Below are 16,793 nucleotides of genomic sequence, written 5' to 3'. Positions count from 1 at the left end.
TTCACTAAGGAATTTGACAAAGTAAACCACAGCCTACTTCTTGTAACATAGAGAAATATGGAATAGATGAATTTGTAGTGGGTTGACCAATCACACTCAGCATGTAGTCCTCAATGGAACTCCATCTAAATCGACTGAAACATGCAGTGGAGTAATCAAATTTCTGTCTTGGGCCCAGTGTTCTTCAATATCTCCATAAACGATCTAGATGAGGGTATAGAATGGAAGGGTATCTAATTTGCAGATGACACCAAATTGGGTGGAATTGGTAACACTTTGGAAGATAGACTCAAGAAGGATCTTGACAAACTAGAGAAAAAGACCCTATCTGAAAAGATGCGGCTGGGTGGTGAGAACAGTAAGGTCCTACATTTAGGCAGAAAAACCAAATGTGCAAGTATAAAATAGACAATATCTGGTTCAACAATAGTAACTAAGGAGGATCTAGGTATCCTACTGGACCACCACTCAAGTATGAGCTAGCAGTGTGCTGCAGCTGCCAAAAAAGCCAGTGTAGCCTTAGGCTGCATCAACAGCGGGATAACATCAAGATCATGTGAAATGATAGTACTGCTCTATGTTGCATTAATGAGCCCACACTTGGAATATTATGTCCAGTTCTAAACTTCATGACACAAAAACAATGCTGATACCCTAGCAAGAGAACAAAGAAGAGCAACAAACATGATAAGAGGTCTGAAGACTAAATCATATGATGACTAGTTAAGGGAACTAGATATGTGTAACCTAACAAAGAGAAGGAGTAGGGGGTAACATGATAGCTGTCTTTCATTACTTCAGGGGCAGTCACAGAGATGAGGGGGTTATCTTATTCTCCAAAGCACCTGAGGGCAGGACAAGATGTAACAGGTGGAAGCTTGTTAAAGAGAGAGCCTACCTGGAATTACAGAGAAATTTCCTGACAGAGCAATTAACCAGTGCAACAGCTTGTCTCCTGGAGTCCTGAATGCTCCAGCGTGGGATATTTTCAACAAAAGATTGGACATTCATTTGTCTGGGATGGTATAAGAAGTCTTGCCTTGGGCAGAGGGTTGGATTAGAAGATCTTCAAAATCCCTTTCTGCCTTATAATTCTAGGAGAGATATTGCACATCTTTGTACTAAACTTCATGGTTTGATTATGGCCAGGACCATAGTGCTTTGTATCACAGAATCAATGTATTTTTCATTTTGAAACTTTTATTGTTATTATTCACAAACTTAGAACAGAAAGTAACTTTATAGCAGTATTTATTATATATTTAAATATACAATAGGGAGAAAACATGCTTCTGTTTCAATATTCCTTTTATTATTTTATGGCTCTTTTATATGTAAAAGTTTTATTGTTGTCAACTACCTTGAATTGCTAGAATATAGTTCTTAAATAAATAATCAGTTTTTGAGGAAAGACATTCTGGTGGAGTCAGATTTTATGAATGAAGTTCAACTTAACCCCTCCTTCATTTCAGTTCAGTGAGTAATAAGTCACATTTTTTTAAAGTACTGCAGCTTTGCTTTTATTGGACAAAATACTGAGTATACAATGAGATCCATTTTTATTAATAGCTACCAAAAGATTGGTATAATGTCAAGCATTCTGAATTCTATTGTGATATGACACACACACAATCCCTGATCTTTTTATTAGCAATCTTTCTCTATCCTCTTTATCCCTAAAAAAGTGATACAGCGCTTCACATTCAACCCCAAAAAACAGATAAGACTGTGAAAAATAAACATAAGAACAATAGATATTAAAATGAAATGAAGCTGGGGTCAAACAGAGAAAACCCATATTTAAAAGACAAATGGGCAAATAAACATTTACCTAAGCAGGGGTGGGCAACCTTAAATACTCAAAGAGCCATTTTGACCTATTTCCCATAGACAGAAAAACACCAAGAGACACAAAAACCTTCCAGTCCCTGACTATTTCCTGAGCAGCCACAAAACTAGCATATATAGTTGAATTAAACATTATGTTTTCTCCTGAAACTTTTCTTTTCTTGGATTTATCCATGGTTGGCCTACCGGGGGTCGAAAAGCTCAATAAATTGCATGCCGGTGGATGGTTGTGACACATATTTTGAGTAACAGGGAGTCACAGCAGAAGGATGAAAGAGCCATATGCGGCTCCAGATTGCTGACCCCTGACCTAAAGCAAAAAGACCATAAAAGAAGCACAACGTTCTGCTTCTCGAAAGGACCTATCCTGGAAATCCTTGTCATATTTCTGACTTCAGGTAGATCCACAGGTCTTCAAAAAGCACACACACCATTAGATTGCTGCTTGTATCTCTTCTAGACACCTAATGCCAGGCAAGCTAGGTAATGGCCAAGACATCAGGCTAGAAACGAGGAGGTTGCGAGTTCTAGTTCTGCCTTAGCACAAAGCCAGCTGCCTTGGGCTAGCTAGTCCCACATCCCCTAAAAAGAGGGCAAGGACAAGCTGCTTCTGACATCCAGTACAGAAAACTGCAGGCACTTGGCCAAGACAGACACAGACACAGACACACACATACACACTCACACACACACAAACCTATCTATGTTATGTGTTGCTCATGGATACTTTCCTGGAAGCAATTTCCCTTAAAAGCCCATCAACACATTCAAAATTCATGCCTTGCCTTAAAACATCCCCCAGAAACATGTGGGATTCCAAGTGCAAATCCTCAAAGGGCAACCACGCCTCTTGTCAAATGAATCTCGGCGCGCGAGGAAGGGTGATGGTGGGGAACCACCATTTCCATTCCCCGCGATGCCTTTGCTAAGTTGGGATGGTTGGGAGTCTCTCTTGATATCTCCACACCGCCCCCTCCCCCGGACTGGGGCTCTGGATTTCGGCTCCTGCGTAAGTGGAGGGGGGTGTCTTCCTGCCCCCGAAGAACCTCGAGGGACGCCACCCGCTTGAGAACGGCTGAGCGGCAACCCCCGGCCATGGAGGTGGCGGCGGCGGCTCGGCTGACGGCGAGGGAGTTGAGGGAGTGGGGGCGGTCCCTTCCTGTCAAAACTTTTCTCGCGCGGGTCCCCTCGGGTTGCTCCGGGCGGCTGCTCGAGGGAGGCGCTACATCTGCTGCGGAAGAAGGCGCCAAGCGCTCCCAGACCGCTCCGGGACCGCGAGAGGAGGAGGAGGAGGAGAGCAGACGGAGAGCTGATGGAGAAGAAAGAGGGGAGCCCTCGAGCCGAAGCAGCTGCTCCTTCGCTTCGCCGGTCGCCGCTTCCCACCGAGGCCGCACCCAGAGGCCGCACCCAGAGCGACATCTCCGCTTTCCGGACTTTCAGGAAGAGCCCTCTGCTCCGAGCGCCGCTCTCAGGGTCAGGTAGGGCAGGGTTTGTGGGTGGGTGTCACCGGAGGATGCTTCTTTTTGCGAGCGATCAGAGATGGGCTGCAGAAAGACTGGCCGTTGCAAAGAGAGTTTTCTGGCGTCCCGGATTTCGCAGCTCCCACTTGCTAAGCCTTGAATTTCACATAAACACTTTTCTTAGCAGATAGGGTTTCAGAAGTTGTAGGGGCTTCATCCCTGGAGGATGAAGGAAAGACTGAATGGCCACCTGTCTGAAATGATATAGGGTCTCCTGCTTGCACAGTGGGTTGGACTAGAAGATCTCTACTCTACTTTGATTGATTGATTGATTGATTGATTGGATTTCTTGGCTTGCTTCATCACAGGATGGTTTTAAGGAAAGACTGGACAGCCACCTGTCTGAAATGGTACAGCAGGAAGTTGGACTAGAAGACCTCCAAGGTCCCTTCCAGCTCTACTCTGATTGATTGATTCATGGATTGGGTTTCTTGGCTTGCTTCATCACAGGATGGTTTTAAGGAAAGACTGGACAGCTACCTGTCTGAAATGGTACAGCAGGGGGTTGGACTAGAAGACAACCAAAGTCCCTTCCAGCTGTACTCTGATTGATTGGGTTCCTTGGCTTGCTTCATCACTGGGTGGTTTTAAGGAAAATTGCAGAGACACCTGTCTGAAATGGTACAGGGTCTCCTGTTTGAGCAGTGGTTGGACTAGAAGGTCCCTACCACCTCTATTCTGATTGATTGATTCGGTTTCTTAGCTTTTCCTAGCTACTTGGCAGGCCGAAATTCAGCGGGTACTCTGCAGTTATCTTGGAAAAAAAATGGCATGTGCTGAATGGGTTTGCTGTTCACTGATTTTAGTCTCCAAAAGAATCCTTTTATTAGCCACAGGATAGCATCTGCCTAGCAAATTGGCTCTAAGTGTTGTTGGTTGTATTGTTCCTTTCTCTTTTAAGAAAAAAATTGTGTAGGTCCTTGGGTGAATAAACTTGTATAGCAGAAGGTTATGGATGGATTTTTATTTCTTATTTATTAGTGGCTCCTATACGGTCTTGGCAGATGCCTTAGAACTTTTTGCATGGAATGGAAACACTATTTATTATTTACTACGCTACATTTTTATCCCACCCATCTCCCTTAGCAAGGTGACTCTGGGAGGGTTACATTCAAGAAGCGATATTTCATGTGGAAAGAGCTCTGCTTTGTTGAACCATTTGCAACTTGTACGGCTCTTGAACTTAGTGGTTAACAGGTTAGATTAAAAATAGCAAAACTAATTGGTAGACTCAGATTTCCTTAACTACAAATTCATTTCTTAAAGCAACTAAATGCAGTTAAAAACTGGAAAATCTCTAGCAAATCAGACAGTGAATTGATATAATTATATGTGTGAATGTGAAGTGAAGAACGGCATAGTTACTGGTCAAACTTGAATGGAGAACAAAGATGTGATTTTAAAAGAAAATTGCTTTGGTTTCAGTCTTAGGCATCTGCTAAATTAATGGATTCTGTAATAGGCTATGGGTATGACAAGCTGTTAAAAAATCTGACATGCCCAAATTCCTTGTAATTGTTTTAATAATACTGACCTACTTATAGTAGTACAGGAAGAGAACTTTTATATTTAAATATAATATTTTGAATCTTTAGGAGAGGTAGAATGATTATTGTTTTATATAACATTTTTAACATGCTGAGAGAACATAAAAACTAATTTCAAATTTTTATATTGTGAACAATAGTTTAACTTCAGTGGGAACGATAGAGAAAAGGATGTGAACCAAGAGCTTACACTAAATATGCTGTTGGACTTTCCTACTCTTTATTTATAAAAAGCTGAATGTGCAGTGTCTGTTTCCAGAAACATGGCTAGAGATATATGGCTGTATCCTACTTCTATATCTGTCTATACCAGTGGTGGAGCTCATTTTTGTTACTGCCAATTCTGTGGGCGTGGCTTGGTGGGCGTGGCAGAGGAAGGATACTGTAAAATCTCCATTCTCACCCCACTCCAGGGGAAGGTTACTGCAAAATCTCCATTTCCTCCTAATCAGATGGGACTCGGGAGGCAGAGAATAGATGGGGGTGGGGCCAGTCAGAGGTAGTATTTACCAGTTCTCCGAACTACTCAAAATTTCCGCTACTGGTTCTCCAGAACTGGTCAAAACCTGCTGAAGTCCACCTCTGGTCTATACCTTCTTTTAGGAGAGGAGCGCAAGGGAAAAACCAGAGCAATTTTTAAAAAAGACCAAAATCTTTATACAAGGTTATTTGTTTCCATTTGTCCTTCTTAGCTTTTAAAAACAGCCACTGCAATACAGTATACATTAAATAAGTAATAATGCTTAATTCTTCTCCACATAAAGTACTACTAGGCTTGGAATTCTCAGTTTGGATAATTTAGAACTGCAACGCTTGCTGTCAGACCTAGGTATTGCATACAAAATTATACGTAGTAATGTTTTACCTGTAAATGACCTTTTGTTTTTTAATACCTGCATGAACAACTGCTTGAAACTCAATGAAAATCATTCTAAACTTGACTGTAAAAGATATGATTTCTGTAATAGAGTTGTCAAAGTCTACCTGCCCTACCTGATTCTGTTGTCTCAGCTACAAATGTTCATAGTTTCAGTCACAAATTGACTTCCGTGGATCTTACTTCATACTTAAGTGATCAGTAGAAGGGGGCATGCATAAGTGCACCAATGTGCCTATCATCCCTGTCATTGTATTTTTATTCTCTTATTCTTGTTCTCATTTTTGATCATTTCCAATAAACAAACAAACAATATGCCTCCAACATATGAGGGCTGGGATGCAAAAATGGAGACAGCCACTAGATGGGAGACATGTGTTAGTGTTTTCATTGTCTCTTGCTACCATCGAATGACCAGTTAATAGACCTGTTATCTGAAGTCTGTTCATTTATTTTCATTAGCGGATATTACTTTTTTTCGTTATTGAAGTGAATATAAGAGCTAATTTCCCTTCTCTCTTCCCCGCTGCAAAAACAATGCACTGTAAGATAGGTAGGGCTAAGACAGAGTGACAGGCCTAATATCATCTTGTCAATTTCCAAGGCTGAGCTTCTTGTATGCTTTGTTGTGTAAAAATTACAACTTTGCAATTAGATATCCTCCTAATTGTTAAACATTTGCATAGAGACCTACACTTTGGAGAAAGAAACTGCTGGCTGAAGAGGATTGGAAAAGCACTTTCATACAAATTTGTTAGTCTTCTCCGCTTCCCCCCTGTTTTTTAAGCATCCTATTCCATTTTGATTTCAATTCAGATTGCAGCAGTATTTAAGAACCCCTTATTACTATTTCCAGAAAGATTACTTGGGGGATTTTCCAAAGCTTGTGTTTGGGTATAGGGTTTTCTTGCATTTCTGATCTCTGATAGTCTCAGAGGGAGAATTACTTTTTATAGAAGATAATGAGCAACCTCCTTCTATCTTTATTTATATCTGAAACAGAAAGTTTTTTTGGGGGGAGGGAAGTTTAAAATAAGTAATTGGTAGCAGCACATGTCATAAGCCCTAATTGCTTTGTTCCAGTGAATTCAGCAGTGCAGGAAAAAGTTTAGGAAAGAAAAAAGGAGAGCTGATACTGGTTGACATTGTCTTCAACTGGAAGAGAGTAGACCAAGTGAATAAGGACAGTCTGGTAAGTGTAATCATACACTAATTTTGAAGGGAGAAAAGATACTTTAAAATTAGTATATTGTACAGAGTAAAAATATACAAGAGTGCAGATAACAAACAAATTTTAACATGATGAAATTTCTACTTAGTAAATCATATTTTTAAAGAAGGAATTGAAGTAAGAAACAGTATTGGGAAATCATAAAAGATAAGTTTTAACAAGGCATCTTTAAAGCACATGAAAAGGGAGACAGATAGTTTGGATAAAAGAGTGAAGGATTTATTTCTTATACATTGTTTTCCTTTATTCAATTCAATTTAGATGCTGCCCAATTCCAAACTGATTTGGGTTTGTCCAATACATAAACCACAATGTGGTTTACTTGCTACTTGCTTAGTGTGATATGTGCAAATCCCACACATTACAGTTGAATGCAATATTCCACACTGTTAAACCGTGTTCAACAAAGAATGGATAAAGGTCTGGCTTATAATTATGTGTGAATGCAGCTACTAAAGCTATTACTAAATAACCAATTTCAATTCAATAATGTTTACTTCTTTTATATGTGAGAATTTGTGAGGTTAAAATAGAGACAAAACATTGCTTGGGAATAGTATCACAATTATAGTTCACTTTCAAATGAAGACATTGGAGTTGTATATATGGTTTATTTATTAATTTTTTATATAGTTGTAATGACGATATTAACAGTAGATTTCCATCCCTCCAAAAAATAGGCATGCTGGATTCTAATGGTAAGCCAATATCTTAAGGTACAATATTTATTAGACTTTTGCACCTGGAACTGCTGTGCAAGAGAAATGTGACCTTCCTTCCATGATGACATCAAAATATTGGGGGAATCTATTGACTGTAATCTTCACTACTATGCACAGCACTAAGAAATACATCAATTGCTGCAAGAAACTGTTAATGATAAAATTCTGATTAGCGATTCAATATGCCTTAAAAGCTATTCTGGCAATGATTCACAGAATCCATCTGTCTATCATTCTGTATAATCTATGCATCTCTAAACAGATAATTGGTGTTTCCCGCATAGAAAACAATATCGTGCCATCTGTCTATAGAGTTCTGCTAAGATGTAGACCTCATTAAGTAGACTAGCCAATTAAATGGTTGGCTTTATATTGATATTGTCTAGATAGTTTTCTGTACAAAGTGGCAATGATAATCCTATGAATGCTGCTCTAGATACACTATAGTATTAAGTACAGGAATGGGATGGATATGACTGAAAATCAAGATCTGATAGTCCTATTGACAAATCCAAAACTGACAAATTCAGGATTAAAACAAGAACTCAAAGAAAATATTCTATCAAATTCCTATGCCATTTATTAGAGTACTTTCCAATATATTCTTAAAAATAGGTCAGAAGTCCGCATGTTAATTTCGACTTATAAGGATCCATATTTGGACTGAATTTGATCCTGGTAGGATAATTTAACATATAGAAAATAGAAAGCTATGAAGATTTTACTTTTACCCCAAATATTAATGTTTTCTATAATTCAAGGGTTTATTTAAAAAAAACCAAAATGTCATTCATTTTCTTCAATCTTATTTCAGCATAAGGAGATTAAAGAGCAGGAAGAAAATTGTATTTTGGTTTTTCACAATTTACCGATATTTTACCAAGCCGTCGCAATATTTGATGATGCGTGAGATTTTAGATATGAATTGCAATTTTGGTATGCAGGTGTGGGAGCTTTAAGGTTTCTATTGATTTCAAAACATAGTACTTATGATGCTTATGTATTATGCTAATCTTATATCTAACCTTGTTTATAAATCCACTGTAAAACTTCCATAGTGGAACCTTGTAATAGTTTTAATGCTCTAGCTGACATTCATGGACAGTTGAAATCAACATGTGCAGAGACTTTATTGGATGGTGAAAAAAAATTGAAACTTCTGTTGCATCCAAACACCCAGAGTCATGAAATCTTGCAGAAAAGCTTTAATTCTGCTATTTTTCAACTTCAGCCTTAAGTTCTACAACTCATTTTATTGCTAGTAGTCCTAAGGGGAACAGCTAAGTAATATAACATAATTTGTCTGGGATTCAGAACTGCCCTATTATTAGAATTTGTATTGAAAATTTTCTTTGGAATATATAGGAGACAGAAAAATGGAGTATTTCTTTCTATTGTTAATATATACATAAACTAGTGTAAAAGGCAAAAATGCATTTGAAAATAATTGTTTTAAAATATGTAGTGCTCTCTTCAAATCAGAAGTTGGACTGCCATGATTAGATAACATTAGCATCAATTCCTAGTCAGCATGGCATATGTGTAGTATAAGAAACCAAACTGGGGAAAACAAATTCAGTACCCCGTAATTGGACAATGTAAACTTATGGACAGTTATATCAAGTTACACTATTGTATTTAATCCTGATGTTTTTGACTTTATGTAGACTCAAAAATACCTTTTACATTTTAGAAGGTGTTTAACCATTTTTTTAAAATATTTTTTTAATGGTCGCATATATTCTTTAAAAACAACACCTTTCCTCTTTCTGGATACTGTATCTCATAAAGTTTTTTGTTCAACCATACAATAAATTTCTACGTAAAATTGAATATCTGCAGAACTACTTCAAGTAAGAGGGACAGAACAAGTACACTGAACTTTTTATTGACTTTATATGTAAATTCCGGCTTAACTGCTCCCAGGGCATATTTGCAATTTCCTGTTTCTTTCTGAAATCAAGAAATGACTGGGCTCAGGAAGTACTGCTTTCAAAATTGAGAGTTTATTCTCTTTTGATCTCCATTTTGTCTATTTTATTCTAGACATTGTAGGAAGAGAGCTATATTATGGCTGAGAAAAGTCAGCAGGAGTCTAGTAATAGCTTTTCATACTAATATAATTTCTTTAAAGGTATAAGCTTTTCGGAATTGTATCTCACATCACAGATGCATGGTAAGATTAAGCTGATATAGGCTTTACTGATATAGGCTGAGTGGATGGTGGTGGAGAAAGAGTGGTTATGAAGATTCAGTTACTATACACATGATTCAGATTATAAATATCTCCTCAAATAACAGATTAAAGCACCACTGTGGTTGTTAAAATCTTCTGAGATGGCCTGTAACTTTTTAATGTGAGTCGTACAGTTTCTCAAGTCTATAGTGCTAGTGTAGTTTGGTTCTTTTGAAACTGCTATCTTGAGATTTTAAAAACAGTGCTCTGGAAGATATCCTGTTCCATTCGTGTCAGAGGCACCGTTTAAGGCACTTCCAGGCTGAAAGGATTAGCTGGTGACATCATCGTATCTCAGGGGATGGTCTTGGGGGCTACTTTCATGTCCCTATCAAGGAGCTGGAGCAAGTGACAAGAGCTCACCCCACCATGCAGCAGTACTCGGGTCTCGAACAAGGCTTTGCTAACCTCCAACCCAATGTCCTAAGCAGGTGAGCCACAGTTCTCCTCCCTGGAAGGTTAAAAGGCTCTAATAATACTTTGCTCTTGCTTTGAGTCCTGATACTAAATCTGTATCCATTAGTTCTTTTGTGCAAAGTTGTGTTCCCCTTTGCCCTCTGTAGAATCTAGAGGGACAATTACTGGCAGATGAAAGAACGGTGGCCTTCCAGCTTCAACGGGCCTTGGATGAAGCTAGCTACCTTGACCCCTTCCAGTCCGGCTTCAGACCCGGTTACAGCACAGAAACCGCTTTGGTCGCATTGACCGATGATCTCTGGAGGGCCAGAGATGGAGGCCATGTGTCCATCCTGGTTCTCCTTGACCTCTCGGCGGCTTTCGATACCATCGACCATGGTATCCTTCTGCGACGACTGCGGGAGGTGGGGGTGGGAGGCACTGTTTTGCAGTGGTTCTCCTCCTACCTCTCGGACAGGTCGCAGTCGGTGTTGGTGGGGGGGCAGAGATCATCCCTGAGGCCCCTAAAATATGGGGTGCCGCAGGGTTCGGTCTTATCCCCCCTACTATTTAACATATACATGAAACCGCTGGGCGAGATCATTCGGAGGCACAGGATAAAATACCATCAATATGCGGACGATACGCAATTGTATCTGTCCGCCCCGTGCCAACTCAATGAAGCGGTGAACGTGATGAACCAGGGTCTGGAGGCCGTTAAGAACTGGATGAGCGCTAACAAACTGGTACTCAACCCGGACAAGACCGAGTGGCTGTTGTGTTTCCCTCCCAACAATTTGGCTAATGTTCCATCTATCAGGCTGGGGGGGGTCAAATTTTATACCCCTCAGATAGGGTCCGTAACTTAGGAGTCCTCCTGGATCCACAGCTGACTCTCGATCATCATCTGTCGGCTGTGACCAGGGGGGCATTTACCCAGATTCGCCTGGTCCGCCAGTTACGACCCTACCTGAATCGGGAGGCTCTCACAACAGTCACTCGAGCCCTTGTGATCTCTAGGCTGGAATACTGCAATGTGCTCTACATGGGGCTGCCCTTGAAGTGCATCCGGCGACTGCAGTTAGTTCAGAATGCGGCCGCGCGAGTGATAGTGGGCGCACCACGGTTCGCCCACATAACACCCATCCTCCGCGAGCTGCACTGGCTACCTGTTGATCTCCGGGTGCGCTTCAGGGTGCTGTTGACCATCTTTAAAGCCCTTCATGGTAGTGGATCTGAGTACTTGAGAGACCGCCTTCTGCCGATTACCTCCCTCCGACCGATAAGATCGCACAGACTGGGCCTCCTCCGAATCCCATCCGCCAGTCAATGTCGACTGGCGACTACATGGAGGAGAGCCTTTTCTGTTGCAGCTCCGACCCTGTGGAACGATCTCCCCATCGAGATATGCACCCTCACCACCGTCCAGGCCTTCCGCGCAGCCCTCAAGACCTGGCTCTCCCAACAGGCCTGGGGATAAGTCTTTAATTTGCCCCACCTGAGTGTTGAATGTTGAATGCAAGTTGTGTTTTTATTACTTTATTTTGTTCACATATTGTTTATTTTGAATTGCACCCCCTCCCTAATGATTGTAAGCCGCCCTGAGTCCCCTCAGGGAAAAGGGCGGCCTATAAATTTTAATAAAATACTAATAAAAAAAATGGGAAGCTACCTGTAATCTTGTGTGTGGAATTATTGGCATCTATGATGGTGCTGTTGATATAAATGTGGGGGCAAATAGATGTCTGGGTTTATTGTGGAACAAGTAGCATCATTGTTCCATACTTTATTGTTGCTTGTGAGAATCTGATATTTCCTCACATTTTTCAGTAATGCTTTTAAGATAGCTATATTTCAGATAAAGTGATATTATAGTGGCTGTTGCTGGTACCAAATCTCTGAATTTCTCTAGTAGAAAAAAGGCTTAAATTACTATACTATAATATAGTTATGAAAAAAGTTTGCTATGCAGAATTAGCTCGCTAGATGGAGCATTTGCCACACTGATAAGTAAACTGTTTTTACTGTAATATCAAATGCCAGCTTGAATTTTTAATTTGTCAAAGAGGCTTTTAAATTAAAATGCATATTTCCGAAGAAGAGATGTATTGCCAGACACTTGTATATCCAAATATAAAAACTCATTAGAACTTGTAACATTTTAAGGTTAACATATTACACTTTTTAGCACACATTTTGCAGATTATAATAGTAGTATGCCTTTTAAATAAGCATCTGGAGGTTAAGAACTTTCTGAGAAAAAAGATATAGTGCATTTTGATATGAGATACTGTACATGTCTAAAAGAGTCATAAAGTTAGTTTACCATCCAAAGCCTACTATTGTTATTATATCTTTTATTCATTAAACATGAACTTCAGTCAACTGAACATATAAAAATGTGTCACAAATACCATTGACTGGTGGTGCTAATGGTTGATACGGGTTGCTGCCAGCATTCTAGGTATGAACCAAGTATCTTCTTAAAATATACAATGTTCCAAGCAGTGCAATTTTTTGCAGTTCCGCTGGTGTTATTATAGAAAGCTGCAATTTCTTGATACGTTTTGTAAAATTCTTGGACATGGTACCAAGTGCCCTGATGACAGAGGGTATCACCGTTACATGTTTCATCCATAATGGGGTAGTTTCGATGGCCAGGTCGTGATAGTTTGTGATTTTTTCCAGTTCTTTGACTCTGGCGTCTCCTGGTATAACGATATCAATAAACTGTAATCTTTGGCCCTCAACAACCATGATATCTGGCATTTTGTGCTCCAAATGACAATCTGTCTGTATTTGAAAGTCTCACAAGTTCTTCACTGTCTCATTTTCAATAACTTTTTCCACTTTATGTTCCCAAGACTTTTCGGATACAGGTAGGGTGTATTTTTTACATATTGACCAGTGGAGTAATTTAGTAACTCGATCATGTCTAGCTTTGTAATCAGTTTGTGTGATTTTGCTGCACTCACATATTAAGTGTAAAATAGTTTCAACTTTGTTGTTGCAAAGTCAGCAGTTTGGATTGTCAATGGATTTTTGTATCTTCGCTTTCATGGCATTAGTTTGTAGTGCTTGTTCTTGAGCAGCAAGCATTAAAATTTCTGTTTCTTTCTTGATGGTTCATCTCATAAGCCATGCCCATGTCAAGTTGTTATCACATTTTCCTTTAATGTTTTTCAATGTAATCTATTATTATTATTATTATTATTATTATTATTATTATTATTATTATTATTCAATTGTATCACAGCGGCCAGTTGTTTCACCGGATTTGGCATTGGTTACTAGTCAGGCCACACCCAGGGGCCTAGGACATCGTAACGTATTTTCGTAATATGCATGCAGATCCAAGCAGTGCGGCTTTTTGTATTTGACTGATGGTGATTTTGTCAATTTTTAACTGTTTTAAATGTAATTCCAGTGCTTTTGGAATAGCACCCAGTGTGCCAATTACCACTGGAATTAGTACTGCTGGTTTGTGCCATAGTCGTTGAATTTTGATTTTTAAGTCCTGGTATTTTGAAATTTTTTCATGTTCCTTCTCAGCGACCCTGCTATCACCTGGTATTGCGATGTCTATGATTGTGACCTTATTTTTCTCAACCAGTGTGATGTCTGGTGTATTATGCGCCAGTATTTTGTCCGTTTGTATACGGAAATCCCACAAGATCTTGACCATCTGATTTTCGGTGACTTTTTCAGGCTGATGTTCCCACCAGTTTGTTGCTGTTTTAATATTATAATTTTTGCACAAATTCCAGTGGATCATTTGTGCTACTGAATTGTGCCGCAATTTATAATCAGTCTGCGCAATTTTTTTACAGCAGCTGAGTATGTGATCAACAGTTTCATCAGCTTCTTTGCAAAGTCTGCATTTGGCATCATCAGAGGATTTTTCGATTTTGGTCTTAATGGCATTTGTGCGGATAGCTTGTTCTTGCGCAGCCAGGATTAGTGACTCTGTTTCTTTCTTTAATGTACCTGTTGTTAACCATAACCAAGTTTTTTCACTGTCCATTTTATCTTTTATTTTTTCCAGAAATTGGCCATGCAGTGCTTTGTTCTGCCAACTCTCCATTCTTGATTTTATCACATCTTTTCTGTATTCTTGTTTCGTCTGTTGGGCCTTCAGTAGTTTTTTGTTCTTTACTTTGATTAATAGATGTTCTTGACTTTCTTTTAAATAATCAGCCAGTACATGTTTTTCTTCTTCAACTGTTTGCTTCACTTGCAATAATCTTCTGCCACCTGATTTTCGGGGCAGGTAGAGTCTATCAGTATCACCACGTGGATGTAAACTGTAGTGCATTGTCATTAGTTTCCTGGTTTTTCGGTCCAAAATGTCCAAATCAGCTTGTGTCCAGTTAACTATACCAGCTGTGTATCTTATAACTGGTATTGCCCAGGTATTTATGGCCTTGATTGTATTTCCACCATTCAATTTAGATTTCAAAATTTTCCTAACTCTGTTGGTGTACTTTCGCCTGACAATAGTTTTTACTTCTCCATGCTTGATATTATCCAACTGCAGAATGCCTAAGTATTTGTAGGCTTCATTTTCATTGCATTTAATTAGTTGGTCATTGGGCATTTCAATTCCCTCACATGCAGTGATTTTGCCTCTTTTTATGGATATAGTGGCGCATTTTTCCATGCCAAACTGCATTGAAATATCGATGCTGAATACTCGGACTGTATTTGTCAATGATTGGATTTCTATTTCTGACTTTCCATAGAGTTTCAGATCATCCATATGTAGTAAATGCGAAAAAATTTTCAGCTTCTTTGGCTGTTTGGTAGCCTAATTTCATTTTTTTTAAGATTACTGATAGTGGGATCATGGCGATGATGAAGAGAAGAGGTGAAAGTGAATCACCCTGGAAAATTCCTCGCTTGATATTAACCATTCCGTAGATCTCATTCCCTACTGCCAACTCAGTTCTCCATTGTTTCATCGCCTTTTCAGTAAAGGATGTAATATTTTTGCTAATGCCAGTTGTTTCTAAGCATTTTATGATCCAACTATATGGCAGTGAGTCAAATGCCTTTTTGTAATCAATCCAGACCATATTCAAGTTCGTTTTTCTGTTCTTACAATTTTCTAATATCATTTTATCAATTAGGAGCTGATCTTTTGTGCCCCTGCTCCTTCCTTTTGCTCTACTGGCAAGATGTTGTTTGTTTCCAAATAATCCATCATGTTATCTGCAATAATGCCTGTGAGTAATTTGAAGGTTGTTGGCAAGCATGTTATTGGTCTGTAGTTTTCAGGTGTTGTTCCTTTAGTTGCATCTTTCTGAATCAAGTATGTTTTTCCAGTTGTCAACCATTCATCAATTTGGCCCTTTTGTAAAATTTCATTCAGTTGCCTGGCCAATATTGCATGTAAACTGGTCAGATATTTGAGCCAGAAACCATGTAATTGGTCCTTTCCAGGTGATGTCCAATTCTTTACCTTTTTTACTCGATTTTTGACCATCTCAGTTGTTATTTCTAATACTTGCATTTGTTTGTTGCCAATGCTTTTCTCAAAGTCATGTATCCACTTTGCTTCCTTATTGTAGTCCTTTGCATTTTCCCACAATTCTTTCCAGAATTCAACTGTGGCCTGCTTTTCTGGTTTTTCACTTTTGGTGTCACCATTCACATTAAGACTTTGATAAAAACGCCGTTGGTATGATCGAAATTGCTGATTTTGTTTATATTGGATGATTCGTGCCTCATATCTTTCAATTTTTCTAGCTGTTGCTGTTATCTGCTGTTTTACAATCTCTACAGCTTCATTGATGTTTCTTGTATCCAATCTATATCTTCTGATTAGCTGATCTATGATTTTGTTGTTTTAAAGCCGTTGCTCATGCATGTTCTTTAAGTTACTAGCATCTGCCCTTAATTTTTTTACTTTTTGTTCTAATCTGATTTTCCACTTTGGCTTTGATGCTTTTTCTGTTGTGTGACTAGGTACTTTGATTTTAATGCCTAGTTCATTAGTGACTATTACTGCTGCGCTGTACATTAACTGGTTCGTTTCAAAGATTGATCCCGATTCAATTGTTGAAAACACTGCATTAACCATTTTCATGATAGGGGCCAAAATTTTCTTAGGCACAGTTTTTAGTGATGGTAAACGTTGCCTTTCCTCATTAAGCAGAAAATGCTCCATGATCTTATCCTTCAATTCTTTTTGTTTTTGAGTTAGTTTATCAGTTGGTTCAGTGATAACTGGTTCTAGTGGTGGTGGTGTTATTTCCTCCCCGAGAGCTTCTTCTGGGAGTTCTAATATGTCTTTAGTTGTGTCTTGAATATCAGTTATTTCCGCTTGTGATATTGTTTTTTTGGTTTTGCAATTTGCCTGAATTTCCTCAAGTTCAACTTCACTAAACACTTTATTCCGTATAATAAATCGCCTT

The 16,793-nt window shown here is 39.1% G+C and overlaps 2 protein-coding genes across 2 annotated transcripts in view; one reads left to right on the top strand and one right to left on the bottom strand.

Annotated features, from left to right (window-relative positions):
• The first annotated feature begins 3,160 nt into the window (after positions 1-3,160).
• Positions 3,161-16,793, top strand: part of PHACTR2 (phosphatase and actin regulator 2) — a 189,907-nt gene continuing 176,274 nt past the window's right edge. Inside the window, exon 1 of the mRNA XM_087718336.1 lies at positions 3,161-3,326. Within this exon, the coding sequence (XP_087574462.1) occupies positions 3,161-3,326 (166 nt within the window). The remainder of the gene's footprint in view (positions 3,327-16,793) is intronic.
• Positions 13,691-14,401, bottom strand: LOC148045062 (uncharacterized). The gene has a single exon (XM_087717620.1). The coding sequence runs from the start codon at positions 14,399-14,401 to the stop codon at positions 13,691-13,693; it is 711 nt and encodes a 236-aa protein (XP_087573746.1).

This window comes from Thamnophis sirtalis, unplaced genomic scaffold, assembly GCF_051295495.1.
Source record: "Thamnophis sirtalis isolate CommonGarterSnake01/CBP01778 unplaced genomic scaffold, rThaSir2_p1.2 scaffold_6, whole genome shotgun sequence".
In the NCBI taxonomy this organism is placed as follows: domain Eukaryota; kingdom Metazoa; phylum Chordata; class Lepidosauria; order Squamata; family Natricidae; genus Thamnophis; species Thamnophis sirtalis.
This window is presented reverse-complemented; position numbering and strand designations above follow the sequence as displayed.

Bases quoted from the DNA above. Each gene is read 5' to 3' on its own strand.
- LOC148045062 (XM_087717620.1), bottom strand. From the start codon at position 14,401: ATGGACAGTGAAAAAACTTGGTTATGGTTAACAACAGGTACATTAAAG.